This window comes from Tiliqua scincoides, chromosome 4 (assembly GCF_035046505.1).
Source record: "Tiliqua scincoides isolate rTilSci1 chromosome 4, rTilSci1.hap2, whole genome shotgun sequence".
Classification (NCBI taxonomy): domain Eukaryota; kingdom Metazoa; phylum Chordata; class Lepidosauria; order Squamata; family Scincidae; genus Tiliqua; species Tiliqua scincoides.
In genome coordinates, this window is record NC_089824.1 from 107,508,506 (window position 1) to 107,527,954 (window position 19,449).

The 19,449-nt window shown below is 47.1% G+C and overlaps 1 protein-coding gene across 9 annotated transcripts in view; it reads right to left on the minus strand.

Annotated features, from left to right (window-relative positions):
• Window positions 1-2,807: 2,807 nt before the first annotated feature.
• The window catches only part of PDE4DIP (phosphodiesterase 4D interacting protein), a 99,333-nt gene continuing 82,691 nt past the window's right edge, over window positions 2,808-19,449 (minus strand). For 5 of the 9 annotated variants that reach the window (XM_066622989.1, XM_066622996.1, XM_066622992.1 and 2 more), the window contains 9 exons: window positions 18,086-18,217; window positions 16,377-16,502; window positions 15,200-15,368; window positions 13,870-13,994; window positions 10,957-11,132; window positions 10,519-10,650; window positions 9,943-10,047; window positions 8,013-8,124; window positions 2,808-4,114 (listed from right to left, as the gene is read on the minus strand). In XM_066622989.1, the coding sequence (XP_066479086.1) occupies window positions 4,011-4,114; window positions 8,013-8,124; window positions 9,943-10,047; window positions 10,519-10,650; window positions 10,957-11,132; window positions 13,870-13,994; window positions 15,200-15,368; window positions 16,377-16,502; window positions 18,086-18,217 (1,181 nt within the window). In that variant the 3' untranslated portion in view covers window positions 2,808-4,010. Of the gene's footprint in view, window positions 4,115-7,474; window positions 7,522-8,012; window positions 8,125-9,942; window positions 10,048-10,518; window positions 10,651-10,956; window positions 11,133-13,869; window positions 13,995-15,199; window positions 15,369-16,376; window positions 16,503-18,085; window positions 18,218-19,449 lie in introns of all 9 variants that reach the window. The other 4 variants (XM_066622988.1, XM_066622991.1, XM_066622990.1 and 1 more) reach the window with 4 other exon arrangements.

Sequence of the window (19,449 nt, forward strand, 5' to 3'; positions counted from 1 at the left end):
TGGGTGGGCTTCTAGTGGGGGGTCGGTGGGGGGCGCAGAGGCAGGAGGGGGAGCCCAGGCAGGGCTGCCTGGGTGGGGGGAGGCAGGGGCAGCTCCCAGGAGAGGGCAGAAGGCGCTTGCAGTCCCCTTGTGGGCATCTCCTGTGCACACAGCTGTGGGGTGGGGCTTGGCACAGTGAGGCAATGGGGATGACCTCACTTTTGTCTTGTAGGGCAATAGGTGAAGCAGAGCATTGGAAGAGGGGGGGAGTGTTGACTTTGCAAGGGTGGGTGGGTGGGGAAGAGGGAGGCTGTGGAAGGGCTGCCTGTGTAACTCCATCTTTACCTTGCTTTTCTGGGGTGCCATGGGGAGCAGGAGGGCAGAGATGGGGCTGTGGGAGCCTTAGAAAGGGGTGCTCTTTCAGGAGCAAGAAAGATGGGGGTTGACCTGGGGAAAATGAAGAGTGCTAAATTCAAAGGTGCCGTCTTAGCATGCAGCATCCCAGTGTGTGCCCAGGTTGACCAGAGGTCCTCTTTTTCCAGGACATGTCCTATTTTTTAGCCCCATGTCCTGGAAAAGAACTTAAATGTCCTGCTTTTCCCTGTGAGCAGGCAACGCATCCCCTCTTGTAATTAATAAATTATATGTAATACAGTTTTAAATTCAATAATAAATTTTAAATTAGGCACATGAGATCAATAATACAATATATAATAAATAATCTATATATTGATCAATATATAATCAATATGGATGAGTGTTTTTAGCTTTTATTTTGTGGTCCTACATTTTTCTTCAATATCCTACATTTTGGGGTGACTTGTCCTCTTTTATTATGACATCTGGTCACCCTGTGTGTGCCTCAGAGTGCCGTCTCAGGGCCCAATCCTATCCAGTTTTCCAGTGTCGGTGCAGCCATTCTAATGGGGCATGCACTGCATCTTGTAGTGGGGAGTCAGTCACAGAGGCCTCCTCAAGGTATGGGAACATTTGTTTCCTTATGCTGGGCTGCATCAGTGCTGGAAAGTTAGATAGGATTGGGCCCTCAGTCAAGATATACCTATCTTGACAATAAGTATATTGTCTGGTTAGCACAGGAAGGGGAGCTTGCAGGAGATCATAAAGGTAAAAAAAACTATATATGCAGTGTTATCTTCATTTTAGATGTCAAAAGGGTTTTGTGGCTCCAAACCCTTTTGACCCTTATGAAAACGGGTCCAAATGGCTCTTTGAATGTTTAAGGTTGCCGACCCCTGGCTTAAACAATCATTTCAATCCCTAAGCAGCATACACCCTTCCTCACAGGCTGAGGGTTTCCTTAGCTGGTCACATCTTATAGCACATCTTGACTAGAAGTGCTACGCAGGGTATAGCTTACTATGACTGATGCAGAGTGGCACTTAAGCTACTGTGAGAACAGTGCCCGTTCATGATGGTGTGAGAATAGTGGTGTGAAACTTTTCTTAATAGAGAAGTTGTTGCAGGACTGAGCAGGTCCTCCCCACAGTACCTGATAGTCTTAGTGGGTTGAAGGGACATCTGGCTCCAATGGGGTGACAGGCTATTGTATATTGTTAGCTATGGGAAGGTAACCACGCTGGTCTCTGCTACTAGCCTTTCAGTCACCTGATGTTTCTTGCCTGCCAGCAGTTTTATTTATTGCATGTGAGAGATGGAGCTGCTTGTCAGCCTGCGTGGAAGAACTGGAGGCCAGAAGTGAGACCAAACCAGAAAGATCCATTCTGAAATGTTGTTGGTTCTTGAAAGAGAGAACCTCTATGATTGTAAAAATCCCCTTGAGGGATTTAAAAACGCTTGCCTATGTAAACCGCCTTGAATAAAGTCCGAGGAGTAATCCGATGACCAGAAAGGAGGTATATAAATACCGAGTTATTATTATTATTATTAGGATTTTGAGAATCACAGTTTTGACTTTTATTATTAATCCCTTTTTAGGCTTTGTGGCAGGGATGATTCTGGAGGAAAAAATAAATGCACTGAGTGTTTTAAGGACTTTTCCCCCCTTGGTTCTGCTGTTGTAAAAACATATGGCCAACCAGGCATAAGGCACTACATTTTTAATTGTGTGTAAAAAATGCTGAGGATTTTAAATTAAAAATGTGATTTTAATAAAGGTTTTGCCAAGTTATTAAATGGAAAGCAGGCTTAATTGTGGGTATGTCTCAGTCTGACTAGTGAAGGCAGTGCCTTTGTCAGCTCCTGGGACGGAATTGTAAATAGATGAGATGACCTAACTGAAAAGCACTTACACTGGTTGCAAAGGAAAAGTGGGATAAAATTTGGGGGAGGGGCAGTGAAGAGGCAGAGTTTGAGGTCTACCGACTGGGAGAGGAGGTGTGTGTGCACAGGTCCTCAAATAACCAGTTCTTGTGCATGATCACAGGTGATCATTGTAGTGTTGGTGGCTCTAGGGGTTTGCAGTGCTTAGAAGATGCAGTTCAGAGTTACTGGCTGGACCCCTCCTAGAGAAGGCCTGCTTGCACCTTAAGTAATTGCTGCTTTTCTGTATGAGCAGGCATTCTGGCCAGTTAGGAAGCTGAATTTGTGGCTTTTAATCCTGCTTGGAAAACCATGCAGCAACCACTGGTAGAGGTCTTAAATTGGTCTGCCAACTTGTGACCCGCTGATCCATGCAGGGGGTGGGGGGTTCACCAGTATTTCAGTAAGTTTTGCTGCCTGCCTGGGAGTGCAAAACCCATTAAGAGTGTTGTCAAGCAACTAGTGGATGACAGTGCATGGCTGTAGGTCATCTATTGTGTAGGTTTGGCCCTCACAGAGAACAAGAAACAGACTAAGCAACATTATGCTGTTTTTTTAAAAAAAAGATTTATTGGGAATTCAAATCATATGAAGAAAATATACTTCTTTCATGGAGTCTTGAGTCCCTGACACCCTCCTTTACAGCATGTAGGCCTGGTAAGGCAATAAGGGGTGCTTTAAATCTCTTTTAAACTGATTATAGTATGAATCGCATACAAGCTGATGTTACCCTTTTATATCCACCCTACCCCCAAGCAACAATTATTAACTATTAATAAATATATACCGCTTTTTAACAAGAGTAGTTCACAAAGCGGTGTACATAGCGCAATAAATCAGTAAATGGTTCTCTGTCCCCAAAGGGCTCACAGTCTAAAAGAGATGGAGAAGAGATTCTGTGCTGGGGTGAAGAGGGGCAGTTGCTCCCCCCTTGCTAAATATAAGAGGACACCATTTTAAAGGTGCCTCTTTGCCCAATTAGCAAGGGTAATTACAAGAAATCCTCTGGGCAAGGGGACACACACTGAATTTAGGGAACAACTTATGCGTCAAAAGGTGGAATGCCTAATTTAAAAGCCACTTCAAAAGATAAAAATGAGTACCTGAAGAGTCCGGTAAAGCTAGGACCAAGTCAGCATTACTCCTCTTCCTACCCAGTGATCCTTCCTGTGCAATCACACTTGCAAAGAATATATGTCAAGGCCCTATTTAGCTGGAGCAAGGTAAGTATAGCCATAATGGTACATTTCACAACCCAATCTATTGTCATAACAGCATAAATAAATAGACATAAGCAGGAGAATGATAGGACGGATTGAAAGGCAGCATACTGAGTCACACCTAAACATCCACCCTGAGTCAGACTAGGGGAGCTTTGAAACCCACACCTGAGTAAGCCAGTTTAAGAACACCTGCCTTTTCCCTCTGAGAGCAACACGTGTCAGTAGTTGAATCACAGATGGCTGCAGCATTTCAAGACAAATTCCAGTCAGGTGCCTCACAACAGAGTTGCTCTGGAGGCTGGTGGGAGAGCAGTGTTGCTATGAGAAAGCCCTGGCTCTATAGCGGGCCCCACACTGGAATTGGGTCACACTGAAGTAGCAAGAGTTGGTTAGCAAGGTTGTGGCTGGATTCCACAACAAGGCCTCAAAGCCTGAGCTTCCTGGTTGGATGAGGAATTATGTAGCAAGCAAGAACAGACAAATTCTGAAACCTGGCCAAGGGGGAAAGGGAGGGGGGAAAGACTGGTGTCAGAGCTGGCTTTCTTCCTTCTCAGAACTTGGATGGTTCCGCTTCATTCGTCGTGCACTCAAGAACATGGTCATATGACAGGTGTGGGCTGCAGGGACATCCCCTAGAGTGAGAGAAGCCAAGGTATTAGGACTGATGCTAATCTTCCCCCCTCCCCAAAAAAAACCCCTCCAAATCAATCTTGTTGGACAACATGCACAAGATTCACTGCTGACTCGCATAAGAATGAAAGGGCATTAAGACTACAGCCATACAAGACTCAGGGCGCAATCCTAACCAAGCACCAAGGTAAGGGTAATGCATCTCCGGGGAAAGGGAACAAACTGCCTTACCTTGAGGAGGCTTAAGTGACTTTCCCCCAACTGCAGGATGCAGCACATGCCCCAGTGGCACAGCTGTGCCAGTGCTGGAAAGTTGGTTAGGATTGTGCCCTTAATCTTATTCATTAATATATTTTGCAATGACCATTTTAATAGGCACACAAATCCATTCTGATTAATGCCAGCGAGTTGACCTGAAGACTGGTTTTGAGGTTACCACAGTCTGGCTATAAGATTGTTTAACTCAGTGCTTTTTTTGTGGGAAAAAAAGGTGCAGGAACTCACAACTTGTTAATCTTTTATTTATTTATTTTTAAGCCATTTTTTATTGGAGAAATAAAATATTTCTTATGTGCTTCCCCCCTAAAGATGAACTTACTTCTGAGTAGACATGCATAGGATTGGGCTGTCAATCTCCACATCCCCTTCCCCCTAGCTACTTTTCCTACACAGGGGGAAAAATACTGTACAGGTGCACTTGTAGCGTGTAGTATGTAGTGTGGCACTACTTCGAGGAGAGGAAGCAGTGAATGGATTCCGAAAAATGGCTTACATGAGTTCCATGTAGTAAAATTACTCTAAGTAACTGTGGGAGTAAGAACAAAAAAGGAATCCTGACACGAGAGGGGTCCTTAGGTGCACATAGAAACAGCTACTTTTGCAAACAAGCGATTAAATATGGTTTAATTCAGGTATCAGAATACTCTGTATGTTTGGGAAGGCGCTTGGCATGCAATTGTATGTTCTCTGCTGCCCTGAGCAGCTGCTGTGCATTGCTGGAGAGGAGCTGCAAACGCTGGCTGGCGGAGGGCATGCTTGTGGGGGAAGGACGAGGAAGATCTCTGGCAAGACTGGACAGCATGTTGTACACACGTAGAATCCCTTTTCACCGGCCCTTAGCAGGTGAAAATGGGTGCAGATATATATCTCTGCCAGGATTAAGAGCCCAATCCTAGGTATGTCTACTCTGAAGTAAGTCTCGTTCTAGTCAATGGAGCTTACTCCCAGGAAAGTGCCTAGGATTGCAGCCTAAGAGCCCAATCCTATGCATGTCTACTCAGAAGTCCACTTTAGTGAATGGGGCTTACTGTGGATAGGATGGCAGCCTTAGAGTCCAATCCTGTGCCTGTCTACTCTGCCTCTGTTTTGCTCCCCCCTCCTGGAATGCCTCCGAAGGGGAGGGGCCCCTGCAAAAAGGTGCCGGAACTCCGTGTCCCCCCCCCCCCGTGTTCCATTAGAAAAAAGCCCTGGTTTAACTTACACTAAAGCCCTTTCTTTGCCAGGTACTAGGAAAGGATCAAGAAATTCAGAGCAAACAGGAGGCGCTATCCCATCCCCACCCACAGTTTCAAAAAATTGGGCTAATGGTCTTGATTTTAGCAGCTATCAGGCATCAGTGCTCCATTTGTACAACAAAGGGTCAGTGAAGGCAGGCAAGGTTTTTAATGCCAGTCAGTCACTCAGTTAAGGACAGGCTCAACTGTTGGGCTGACTACCTCTTAATTAGCAGCAAGAGAGGCAGGCAAAAGTTCTCTTTCTCTAAACAGCATGAGAATAGGGAGAACAAGACTGAAAATCTAGGCTTGGATTTAATCTGCTGTTCTGTTGCAATGAACAGCTTGTTCCCAACCTTTGCAGTTATCCCAGAGAGGTTAATGAGACCATGTTCTGAGCTTTAAAATTACTGCCAAACTAAAAAGAATGTTAGGGAGTGGGTAGATGGGGTGTGTATGTATATACGTAAAGTCCAGCAGACTGCCAGGAGATGTGCTAATGACTCCAGCTCCAGCTCTGTTCCCAGACACAGATAGCAGCTGACACGGGCAACATCAAGGGGATGTATGATGGTATCAAGCAGGCCCTCCCTAAGTCCAACACAGAAGAAAATTGCCCCTCTGAAGTCTGCAGCAGGCAAGGTCATCTAGGATTGGGCGCAGCAGATGGAACGCTGGGTGCAGCACTACTATGAGCTATATTCCAGAGAAAATGTAGTCACCAAAGAAGCGCTGAACAACATTGAGTGCCTGCCTGTGTTGGAGGAGCTTGACAGTGAACCAACCCTAGAAGAACTTCACTTGGCCCTGGACTCCCTTGCCTTTGGCAAGGCACCAGGAAAAGACAGCATCCCTGCCGAAGTCCTAAAGTGCTCCAAAGAGATCATCGTCACTGAGCTGCATGAAATCCTCTGTCTTTGCTGGAGAGAAGGTGGAGTACCTCAGGACATGAGGGATGCAAACATCATCACGCTGTACAAGAACAAAGGCGACAGGGGTGACTGCAACAACTACCGCAGCATCTCTCTCCTTAGTGTAGTAGGAAAGCTGTTTGCCCGAGTTGCACTAAAGAGGCTCCAGGTACTTGCAGAGAACGTTTATCCAGAATCGCAGTGTGGATTCCAAGTGAACAGGTCCACCACTGATATGGTATTCTCCCTTAGACAACTGCAGGAGAAATGCAGGGAACAACGACAGCCACTCTTTATAGCCTTCATAGATCTCACAAAGGCTTTCGACCTGGTCAGCAGGGACGGCCTCTTCAAGATTCTCCCCAAGATTGGATGTCCACCCAGGCTCCTCAGCATCATCAGATCTTTCCACAAGGACATGAAAGGCACTGTTGTCTTCGATGGCTCCACATCAGACCCCTTTGACATCCGAAGCGGAGTGAAGCAGGGCTGTGTTCTTGCGCCAACCTTGTTTGGGATTTTCTTTGCTGTCCTGCTGAAGCATGCCTTTGGAACTGCAACAGAAGGCATCTATCTCCGGACCAGATCAGACGGAAAGCTCTTCAACCTCTCCAGACTGAGAACAAAGTCCAAAGTACATGAATGCAGAAACAGCTTGAATGCTGTATTTTTCTTTTCATAAAAGGGATGGCAAAAACATGCTGAATTTTTGTAGCATTGGCATCATTTCCTGTGACCCAGGGTTCAGCACCACTGTTGGGATGTGCAAGAGAGCTTATGATCTTGCCCAAGAAAGAGGAACAGTGAACCTCAGAGATAAGCTATAGTTCTCATTGACTAGAGACATGTTATGATCTGCTCTTTTTTGAGAAGAGACCAACTCTGAGTGATCTGCCCCACAAATGTCTACTGCTTGGGTTACCTGCACCATCAAAAGAGCATATGGAGTTGAACATACCTCCAGGTTTGTCCTTGCTTTCCTCAACACATTGTATGTCCTGGTCACTGCAACAAAGAACCAATCAGCCTTGATCCTGTCAGTTTCTTCCTTCCCATCCACCCCACCTTCATTTCTGCTGCCTGCTTGCCAGGCTAATTATGAGATTCTCCTTTTCCATGCTACATTTTAACTTGCTTTAAGAAAAGTTTCATTTCACTATGAAATCCTGAGAACAGTCTGTGTGAGGAGAGACTAAAGAGCTTTAGCATAATTCTCAGAATCTTCACTAAAATACAGTTACCAGGATTCTCTGGTCATTGTTCTCTGGGGTGGCTATGATTAAACTACGTAGTTGTAAACTGATACAACTTTTACTGTAGCTATGGCCCTACTTTTCCCTTTGCAGTGCACTCTTTTCCACCCCCCCCCCCAGCATGAACCAAAATAATGCGCATTCTGGGTTCAAATGCAGAGGAGGGGATGTCACGGCATGCAGGTGTCTCTGACCCCCTGCATTCTCCTATGGTCATCATGTTACAAAAGGGTGGTCACTTACGGTGAGTGAGGAGGAAGTTCTCCATGCAGTCCTTAATGTGGCTAGCACTCTGTAGGCGGCTTTCATGCTCAGCCAGCTTGGCTTTGAGTGTCTGGATCTGCATTGCTTGATCCTGAGAAGATTATCATTTTCTAGAGTGACTACAATGAGTACCGCACACAAAACAAAGACACAGACTTGCATTCTGTTACACAAGCAGAATCAAGTGGTAGACTCCTTGGTGGGGAGGAGTAGAATGGACAGTATCATTTCAGATAGCAAGTGGAAGAAATTCACATTTCTAAATTTTCCCTATGTTTAAGAAAAGCCCCATTCCCTCCCTGCAGGTAAACATTAGCACAGCAAGGAAACAGCTGGGTAGCACTTTTCTCCCTAGTTTTTTTTTTTTTGGGGGGGGGGGGGCACACACAGAAAATGTTGAGCAAAAAAAAAAAGAGGATTGACATACTTCTGTCTGCAGACTGACATTCTACAGTCCATTCTCCCACTTCATTCTGCTCCATGTGCAAACCAAGTTTAAAAAACCAGACTAGTGATGTACAATGCAAAATCATTCTGGGAGCAACTTTTACTAACTCAAGAGGCTACATTGCTTCATCAATATTGGGAGTGTGTTTTGTAATGTTTTATTCAAAGTTTTAACACGTTGTCAAACCACTCTTTTTTCTTTTCCACTGAACCCTAAAGGCAGTGCTTCTTTTGTGTAAAAAAAAAAAAAAAAGTGCAGGAATGCACAACTTGTTAATCTTTTATTTATTTATTTGTTTGTTTGTTTGTTTATTTTTAAACCATTTTTTATTGGAGAAATAAAATATTTTTTATGTGCTTCCCCCCTAAAGATGAACTTACTTCTGAGTAGACATGCATAGGATTGGGCTGTCAATCTCCACATCCCCTTCCCCCTAGCTACTTTTTCTATGCATGGGGGAAAATACTGTACAGGTGCACTTGTAGCGTGTAGTATGTAGTGTGGCACTACTTTGAGGAGAGGAAGCAGTGAATGGATTCTGAAAAATGGCTTACATGAGTTCCATGTAGTAAAATTACTCTAAGCAACTGTGGGAGTAAGAACAAAAAAGGAATCCTGACACGAGAGGGGTCCTTAGGTGCACATAGAAACAGCTATGTTTGCAAACAAGCGATTAAATATGGTTTAATTCAGGTATCGGAATACTCTGTGTCTTTGGGAAGGTGCTTGGCATGCAATTGTATGTTCTCTGCTGCCCTGAGCAGCTGCTGTGCATTGCTAGAGAGGAGCTGCAAACGCTGGCTGGCGGAGGGCATGCTTGTGGGGGAAGGCTGAGGAGGATCTCTGGCAAGGCTGGACAGCACGTTGTACACACGTAGAATCCCTTTTCACCTGCCCATAGCATGTGAAAATGGGTGCAGATATATATCTCTGCCAGGATTAAGAGCCCAATCCTAGGTATGTCTACTCTGAAGTAAGTCTCGTTCTAGTTCAATGGAGCTTACTCCCAGGAAAGTGCCTAGGATTGCAGCCTAAGAGCCCAGTCCTATGCATGTCTACTCAGAAGTCCACTTTAGTGAATGGGGCTTACTGTGGATAGGATGGCAGGCACAGGATTGGGCCTCAGAAGTCAGTCCCATTAGAGTCAATGGGGCTTCCTCCCAGGAAAGTGTGGAGAGGACTGCAGCCTCAGAGTCGTTCTTCTGCCTGTCTACTCAGGCTGCAAGGCTATGACACTTTCCCGGGAGTAAGCCCCATTGAACTCAATGGAACTTACTTTTGAGTAGACATGCATAGGCTTGGGCTCTCAGGCTGCAAGGCCAGGCACCCTTTCCCAGGAGCAAGCCCCATTGAGCACAATGAGACTTACTGCTGAGTAGACATGCCTAGGCTCATGCTGCAGATTGGCCCGGGGGCTGCACCAGCCAGCTTCCTTCCCCTCCTCCTCCACCAAGCCAGTACCTGGGCATTCCGTGGGTGCTGCAGCCCGTCTCCCTGGCTGGCTGGCTGTCCGTCCTCCTCCTCGGCGTTGGCGTGTGTCCCCTGCGCCCTCCACCGGCTTGGAAGCTGCGCGGGGAAGCAGAGCATGGGGGGAGGGGAGGCGGGCTGGGCTCAGGCGAGAGCTTGGGGATGGGGGCAGGAGGGGGTCGTTGTGCGGTCAGGCAGGGGCCAGGCGCCCGCCCACCCTGCACCCCTCAGCACCCACCCAGCGAATGCCTTTGTTTTGCTCCCCCCCTTCCTAGAATGCCTCCGAAGGGGAGGGGCCCCTGCAAAAAGGTGCCAGAACTCTGTTTCCCCATGTTCCATTAGAAAAAAAGCACTGCCTCTACATAAGGCACAAGGAGAGGCCTGAACCAGAGAGCCACAGCCCTTTAGCACAACCATTTGCTACAGGAAGATGGATTTTGTGTTCACAGCTATGTGGGAAGGATGCCTGTGCAAATAAAGGAGCTACCCTCTTGTTCCCAGAAAAGGGTGTACTGTTGTGGGCAGTGGCTTGTGAGGAAAGCAGGAATGACTCCTTCCTGTTTATTGTACCTTAGCAGAGAATGGAGGTGTGGGAAGGGCTGCTTTCCAGAACATTCCAAGGAGGGAAGATGACTTCTCCAGGATCTGGTGCAAGGAACTAGTGTCGGCAAGCAGCTGCTTGAGGCATCCTCGATGGAATACCTGCAGGAGCAAAGACAGGCAGGCAACCTTTGTCAAGGTTGTGTTCATACTTTAGCTGCTTTGATAGCACAATTAGCATGGGGGGGGGGTTCCTTAAGCTGTCCCATTAACCACTCCCAGAAGTACTCTCTCACCTAAAATCAGCCACAGCACCATGGAGTGGGAGAAAAGTAAATAGCTTTACTTTGCTCCAGGGCTTGGTGAGATACCTATTGCATTCTGGGCCCACTCTCTTAAGGTGTGTATATGGCACAGAATAGCCATGGGGGTATGGTCTCTCCAGAGAAACATGCTGCTCCCAGTTACCTTGCAGTTCTGTGGTTCCAGGTCAGGTTGCAGGCGTGACTCCATCTTGTGGATCAGAGTTTTGCCCTCCAGCATCTGTTGTCTGAGGGTGTTCCAGTGCTCGAAGTGGCCTATGACATGGGCTCCCTGCTTGTTGCCATTGTTTACCAGCACCAGGTCATGCCCTGTGTGTGTCCCTGCAAAGCAAAGCACCACTCAACCTAAGTGCTTACAAAGGGCAGACTGCAAATCTACATTGCATATGTGTAGTTTGTGAAACAAGGTAAGAACATAAGAAGAGCCCCCCACTGGATCAGGCCAAAGACCCAACATGTTCAGCTTCCTGTATCTCACAGAGGTCCACCAAATGCTTCAGGGAGCACACAAAACAACAAGACACAACCTGCGTCCTGGTGCCCTCCCCTGCATCTGGCAATCTGAGGTAGCCTGCCTCTAAAACCAGGAGCTTGCACATAAATATGACTTGTAACCTGTGGTGAACTTTTCCTCCAGAAATTTGTCCAATTCCCTCTTAAAGGCATCTAGGCAAGATGCTATCACTACTTCCAGTGGCAAGGAGTTCCACTGATTAATTACACACTGGGTAAATAAATATTTTCTTTTTTCTGTCCTAATTCTCCCAACACTCAAGTTTAGTGGCTGTCCCCTGGTTCTGGTGTTATGTAAGAGTGAAAAGAGCGTCTCTGTATCTACTCTATCCATCCCCTGCATAATTTTGTATGTCTCAATCATGTCCCCACTCAGCCTCTTTTCTAGACTGAAGAGCCCCAAATGCGGTAGCCTTTCCTCATAAGGGAGTATCTCAATCCAGTAATCATTTTGGTTGCTCTCTTCTGCACCTTTTCCATTTCCACTATATTTTTTTTAAGATGTGGCAACCAGAACTGGACACAATATTTCAGGTGTGGCCTTACTATTGATTTGTACAATATTATAATATTAGCCGTCTTATTCTCAATATCTTTCCTAATGATCCCAAGCATGGAATTAGCCCTCTTCACTGCCGCCCCCCCATTGGGTCAACACTTTCATCAAGCTGTCCACCAGTTATCCTCTGGCTGTCAAGATTTTTAATCTTGACAATATTACTTCTCTGATAAGCAGATTACTTATCAAAATCTAATAGTAAAATTGGTGTGCCAGTTGAAATGCTGTTCTAACAGAGCAACACTAGGTATGTCTCCCAGGTAAGTGGGAGTGTACAGCAGCCTAAGGATTAGCATTGCAATAGGATTGTGGAATGTGGAAGATGGCCAAGAGGATCACTGTTGGTGACCAACCCAAATAAGAGTTGCAGTAAAATCATGTTGACACTTCTCTGTTGTAGGGCTGCTGTCCTGCCTTCCATTTCTTAGACATGGCCTTTCTTATTTTAAGTGCTTCACTAAGCCTTTTTCTTTTTCCCTTTTTCCTGGGCCAGATTATGGGGTCAGTGTGACAAACCTTGGTTAATCACTTAAGTCAGTGGTAATCAAACTGGGGCGTCGTGACGCCCCAACCTGTGGGTCCTGGCCTCTGCCCCCTTAAGGGACAGGGGCAGCCAGGAGACAGGGGGAAGGAAGTGGCACAATCTGCAGGATCGCGCCTGCTCAGGGGGGCTGCAGGGGCTTAGGTGCACTTGCCCAAGCCTCCTGCAGCCTCCTGGGGGTGCAGGAAGCCCTGCACAACCTTTGGCAGGGCTCCCCAGGTCAGGAAAAGCGAAAGCGGAGCAATCACGCCCCACTCCGCAAAACTGGAAGCGGAGCACGATCGCTCTGCTTTCCCTTCTGAGGGGGCTGGAGGGACTGAAGCACCCTCCAGTCCCTGCAGCAGCCGTCCCTGTGTGTGGGGAGCCTTGCGCGAGTGGCTGCAGGGCGTCCCAGGTCAGGGAAAGGGAGAGTGGGGCGATCGCACTCCGCTTCCGCTTTTGTGGAGGCAGAGCAGATCGCTCCACTCTCCCTTTCCCTGACCTGGGGCGCTCTGCAGGCACTCGCACAGGGCTCCCTGCACACAGGGACGACTGCTGCAGGGACTGGAGGGTGCACCCCAGTTCCTGCAGCCCCCTGAGCGACGCAATCCTGGGATCGCGTCGCTGCCTTCCCCCTGCTGCCTCCCCCCCGCCCCCGCAATGACTTACTGCGGGTTTCAAACTCCCGGAGAGTTTGTAAACCGCAGACTTAAGTGGTGGGAATAGATTCTTTTTGCTGTGTGTTTTTTTCCCATTTCCTACTATTGAATATTGCAGTTTCCTCTGCCTTTCATTCACTAGGCAATGGGCTGGCCAGGATTGGGCATGCTCTTATTTGTGCAGAAGTTATTACATTTTTATCTCACCCATCTTCCAACGTGGCAACATACATGGATCAGTCACTGCCCTTTTTATAGCCTCACATCATTATGTCCTCTGAGATAGGTTAGGCAGGCTGGTAATGACTGGTCCAAAACCACCAAACCAATTTGCTCCATGGCTGAACAGGAATTTGAGCTGGTATTTCACCAGTCATGACTTTAAATGATACTTTAACCATTATGGCACCCTGGCTCTCTCTATGTACTGCCAGCTATAGGGGACAGGGTGGAGGTAGCACCAGTGTGTTGATTTGAGTGTTTGCTTGTGTGTGTGCAAATGCACAAGTAGAAGACAACACGGTGGTGGGTGTTAGAAATTAGGAAGTCGTGCCTCGAGCAACAGCTCCATGCAACCATATGATGCAAAGAAAAAGGGATTGGAAAGTGAGGATTGGATGGTCAAGGGTGGGCAGGATGCTGCATCAGCAATTGTTTGGCAAGGGGAAGCCCAGTATCCGGGGGAACAGCATCAGTAGTGTAATGCCATGGGGTTGGTATCTTCTACAATCTTGGGAAGAGATAGGAGCCACATGGTCAGGAAGTGTCCTCCAAGATCATAGGAGGACAAGGGGCACCAGCACACACCTGAGGTTGCCTTCTGTTGTGGGCCACACAGCACTTCGTAGACCCGTAATTCAGCCTGTAGGGTCTGGAAGAGCAGCCAGTTTTCCTCACACTGCTGATGAAGCAATACCACTTTGTTCTGAAGCCTGTGAGAAGAACCCAAAAGATGAATTGCTACAGAGGCTTGCCAGCTCTGTCAAGTGACCCTTGTACAACCCATTCTGAAGTAACAGCAGAAGCAGCATGCTCCGGAAAACCACATCACTATTCCTTGGAAAGAGGGTCTTGTTGCATATGCAGACTAACTACTGAGCCTGTCAACAGGGCCCTTGAGAATTTGGCTCCAATAGCATAGAAGTTAGAATCATACAATCGCAGAGTTGGAAGAGATCCACAAGGTCTTCTAATCCAACCCCCTGCCTGTAGCAGGAAATCCTAGAGCATCTCCAAGAGGCACCTGTCAAGCCCCTGCTTGAAGATCTCCAGTGAGGGAAAATCCACTACCTCCCTCGATAGTCTGTTCCATTGTTGAAGGGTTTACCATCAAGAATTTCTGATAGCCAACAGGAAATCTCCTCTCTTGCAGTTCGTGCACTATAAACTAGGACCCACCCACATCCTTCAGTGGGATGGGGGGCACTGGGTGCTCTCTAGCCATCTAACTGAGGGACTGGAGCACCCTTTGATCATTATTTGTTACATTTCTTAGCTGCTTTTCACCAAAGTGTTTCAAAGCAACATACAACAGTAAATAATTTTAAAAAGCAGTACTCACCAACATGCACTATTGCAAAGATAATTATTATCTTCACACGTACCCCAGAAGCTGGGACAAGAAGGATCTGGAGAAGTTGGCGAAAGAAATTGGCCGGTCCAGTACCTCTCCCACCTTGAAAGGAGAGGCCTCAGGAATGGGGTGGGGTGGGGTGGGAATAGCAGGTGCAACCTGTGGGTTGCCAGTTGGCCAGTGCTGATAACACAATTGTTGGGGTTTTATTGATTTATTCAGAACGTTTATCAGTCACTCAGAAACTGAGCATTCAAGAGGATGGACAAAATGATGCAAATCAATTCTAAAAATGACTTAAAGTCAGTAAAACAATACAATAAGTAAACAAAACATGATTCAGTAGTGGAAGAAGCAATCATAAAACAAGCACACTCAACTAACATCTACAGATGCCTTTTGGAACAAAGGCATGTTTTGCTAGCAGCTAAAACTATGCAGCAAGGGTGCCAAATGGATCTCTGGCAAGATAGCATTCCACACTGCGAGTGACACAATAGGGAAAGCTTCATGCAGCAGGCAGGGGAGGGGGAGAGGCAAATTGATGGGATGTGTTTGACTCACCTGGAATTGTTCTCCTGCAGAGCCAGACACGCCTCCTGGAGCTGCACAAGATCTTTCTGCTTGTTCTGGATCTCTTCTTGCAGGTGCTTCTGTACAATCCGCTGTTCTTCCAGCTCAACCTTCCCATCATGCAGTTTTGAGTGTGATGCCCGCAGAGCTTCCTGCAGTTCTGGGAGTCAAAAGAGCCTGTCAAGGACGAGCTTATCTCACATGTACTTGATAAAGAGCACTCCAGCTGGGTGCTGCTATCATTGCTTCAAGGTGGTCTGAGAGGGCTGTTTCATTTTTATGTGTGTCAGGGACAGAGGCTCCAAGAGTTGGAAGGATTGTGCTCTATTTCTGGAGACTCAGGAGGGTGGCCTTAATGCTTGAGCAAGTCTTCCAGCAAATTCTTCTTCCAAAGCTGTGGCTTGGTGCCCAGCTGCTACTCCATCCTCACCCCTGCCAATCAGGAGTTCTTTGACTAAGCACAACCCCCAAGCCCTATCTACAAAAGAAGTCCTTAGAAAGCTTCTAGGCTGCCTGGATGGGTGATGGAAGTTTGGTGACTACCTAGCAGTCGTCTCCTAACTTGTACTTAGGCCCAAGAACTTCAATATCTGCAGTTCACAGGCACATTAGTTGGTGCCACAACTCTGAGGAAGGCCTTTTCCTGTGGGGAGAGTGTGTGCACGTGCAAAACAGTCTGGGAACTAGGTTGTTGGCATCCTTCAGTCTCGGAAGACTATGGTGTCACGCTCTGAATGGTGGTTCTAGAACAGAGTGTCCTCTCCAGTGCGCAAAGCCTGGTAAAGTAGGTATGGAGGATAGGCTGTTACCCATGCAGCAAATCCCCCCTCTCCACATCACTGAAATGGTCCAATGGAAAGGCAGAAGCCAATACGGTTGGTTCCAGCGGCGTCGCAGGAGTTGCCAGAACGTGACTGTGTTCAGCCATGAACTGCCTCAGGGCTTGGAACTATCATTACGTCAAAAGAATCACACTGTTCCTAAAGGTGTGAACACATTACACATTAAGGTAGGGACAGTGTTGGACACTGCAGCCAGTCATTTGCAGAATCCATGGCCAAAATATGTAATAGAAATGTGGCTCAGACCAGCTAGGTTCAGGCAAAGAATGAGGAGGTGAGCGGAAGGAGAGTTTGCTGTTACCCCTGTTCTATTTCTCCCTTCCTACCTGTGGCCAAGCGACTGAGCTGGAGCTGAAGATGCAGATTCTGCTTGTCCTCCTGCTGAACTCGAGACTTGCTGGGGAGTTGGGAAACAGCCTCCAGCCCTTGAGGAGATGTGTTCGAAGATGACCCTGCAGCACAGAACAGTTAAACCCAGGGATGGTGATTCCACAAGCCTCCCTGCCTTCTGGTAGGTTCTCCAACTGGGTTTCAAAGTTGTGTTCTTTGGCATCCAACTTGGTCTGGTGAAGACTCCTCTCCCTCTTACACACATGCACAGACCCAGAGCTGCTGCATTCCCAAGCAGAACCACAGCCTAACTGAACTCAGGGACAATGAACCATCTGGAGTTGCAGGCAAAGCAATACACAATCCTGTCCCCTCCCTTCTCCTCCCCACATCCGCTCCATTCCCTTGCTTTGGGGAAATTCTGTTGCAGTTCCTGGTTGTGGTCCATGGGGGCACTTACTGCATCTCTCGTGCATGTAACTTGGTTCCACTACTATCCACAAGCACCTGGAGGCATTTGGCAGCCTGGTTTTTGTATATTGCTTGCTGAGAGACAGGTGGTCTTCCAGAGGATGAACTTTCATTCCCTTTCATGAGACTAGTTGGTAATATGCTCAGCAGGCGATATGCTGAACTACAGAACAGGGGAAGGAGATGGAAGCCCCTGAGCATATGGCTGGCCACTGAGATCTCAGGCCCTCACAGCGGTCGGGATCAGGGAAGGCTTCGCCTTCAGAGCAAATCTGACGGCCATTTCTTACAGGATATTTTTGTAACACAGGAATGATACCCGAGTACAAAATGTGCAGATTAATCATCAAATGTGGAGGGTACATACATATACTGTATTTTTGGCCCTGCTTCACTTTGAAATGTACAAAATGGGGGCTGGAATACTGAAGGAAAATATAAATCTATTACTGGAACAGGACATGGTTCAAGAATGTGAACACTATGAATGAATTTCAATTTTTTAGCTTCTAATTCCAGCTGTCTCTTCTGACGTATAATACACACAGCCCCAAACTTAAGGAAATAGGTAGAGCATTGAGGGAGATCAGAACTCCATGCCTCATTCAACAAAATACCATTGACTGTCTTGGGGGCTGCCGTGTGGAGACCCTGTGCTAGATCCCAACCTTCTTCAAACTGAACTCACCAGAAAATAGTTTCCATCTCCACCCACAGTGCAAAAAGCAAAACAAATCCCAGAGAGAAAAGGATAAATACGTTAACAACCTTCTAGTGGAGAACACCTCCCCAAAGCCTTTAGGTATCTTCTATACCGCCATGTTTCTGAGAGTGGGGTTTGTTTCTATAATCTGAACTCAGAGAGGCACTTGCTAGTCCTAAAACAATTTTAACAGGCTTCTGAGATCATGCAACAGTTAAAACAGAAAACCAACCTACCATTCTTGTCTCCCTGACTCCTTTCAAAAATATTGAGACATTTGAACAGACATGATAAATGGAGCCTGTGTGTGAATATATACAGTGTTCATGCTTCTCTAATTCTAGTATGTTTGTCTTTGCTTGTTTCATTTTGAGTCTCTGAAGTCTCACCCTCTTTCTTGCCTGTCCCCAGACAGTTTCATTCCTATCCCCAGACAGTTGTCAGAATACTGAACGGTCAGGATTGCACTGGTTCTTATAGGCACCAAGAGACCACTCAGTCCTGAGAAGGAAACAGTGGCTCTTCACGTACCACTGATTTTTGCCACAGAGGTCAGGCGTGTCTCCAGCTGCTCCCGCAGGCGATCATTGGTACAAATGGACTCCTCTAGGCGCTGGCGCAGAATCCGGATCTCAGACAGATGTTCCTCCAGCAAATCAGCACCTATGTCCATTCAGGGTGGGAGGGTGAAGCACAGGGGAGAGGAAGCGCAGAATGAGGGCAAAGTCTTGGCCTTTTTGATGCTCTAAGGCAGTGGTCTCCAAACCGTGGCCCAAGTTCTGCCAGAATGATAATTCCTGGTGTGGCACAGTGGTGGCAAAGCCTTACTATTCTAACCTGCAGCTACCTTTCTTCATGCCAGATTGTTGCAAAACCTTGCACCAGGGAGCCGCTTCTGTTGCATATTGCCCCAAAGGTTCTGCGCCCTGATTTCCCAGGAAAGTGGCTCAGTAGTGCAAGGCTCTGCAACGACCTGGCACAAAGAATGGTGGCTGCAGGGCGGAATGGTAAGGCATTGCCAGAGCCCCACTCTGCCTGGAAAGATTATTCCAGTGTGCTGTATCCAGCCCGTGGGCCAGAGTTTGGAGGTGACTGCTTTAGGGCAGTGCTTCTCAAGCTATCTGATGTGGCTGACTGACAATTTTTTTCTCAATGTGCCAGGGACTGGTACCATGTCTGTGCCACATTATTACTATTCCCCCCCCCCAGGAAATTTACTGTGGACTGGGAGTCAATGGGTTGCAGACTGGCACCAGTCTGCGGATCACCACTTTGAGTATCATTGCTCCACGGCAGTGGTTCTCAAACTGTGCATCGCAACCCACCAGTCGGTCCTGACCTGATGGTTGCTGTGTTGTGAAACTGACAAGCTGATAGCCGAGAAGGAAAATTGAGCCCTGTGGAAAGTGAAACTGAGCCGCATGTGCATGTTTACCCGTGAGTAGACAAACATGTCTCATTCCACTTTGAAGGGCAGGACAAGAGGAACACAATGCCACCAAAGTGCTTCCAATCCGATGAACGCAGGACCCAAAAATCACTTGAGAAGAAAGTCTCCCTTCCAAACTGACAAGGAAAATATATTGAGCCGTATGGAAATTGCCACCAGAATAGTCCCAGCCCAATGAATGTGGAGCTCAACAAACGCACCAGAAGGTGGCGTCCCCACCAAAGCAAAACGGGTTAAAAACAGAGAGTTGAGTTGGCATGGAGAAACTTTTTTTACTCTTTGAAAGCTAGGTGGGTCCAGCTAGAGAGTCGTTTTAAAAAGCAGGTCCTGGTGTTACAACATAGGGAAACCACTGCTCTGAGGAAATCAATGACATAAAAAGGAGACAAGACTATATGCTCACATTTGCGAGCTAGCCTCATTATCATTCACATGGTAACCTGGC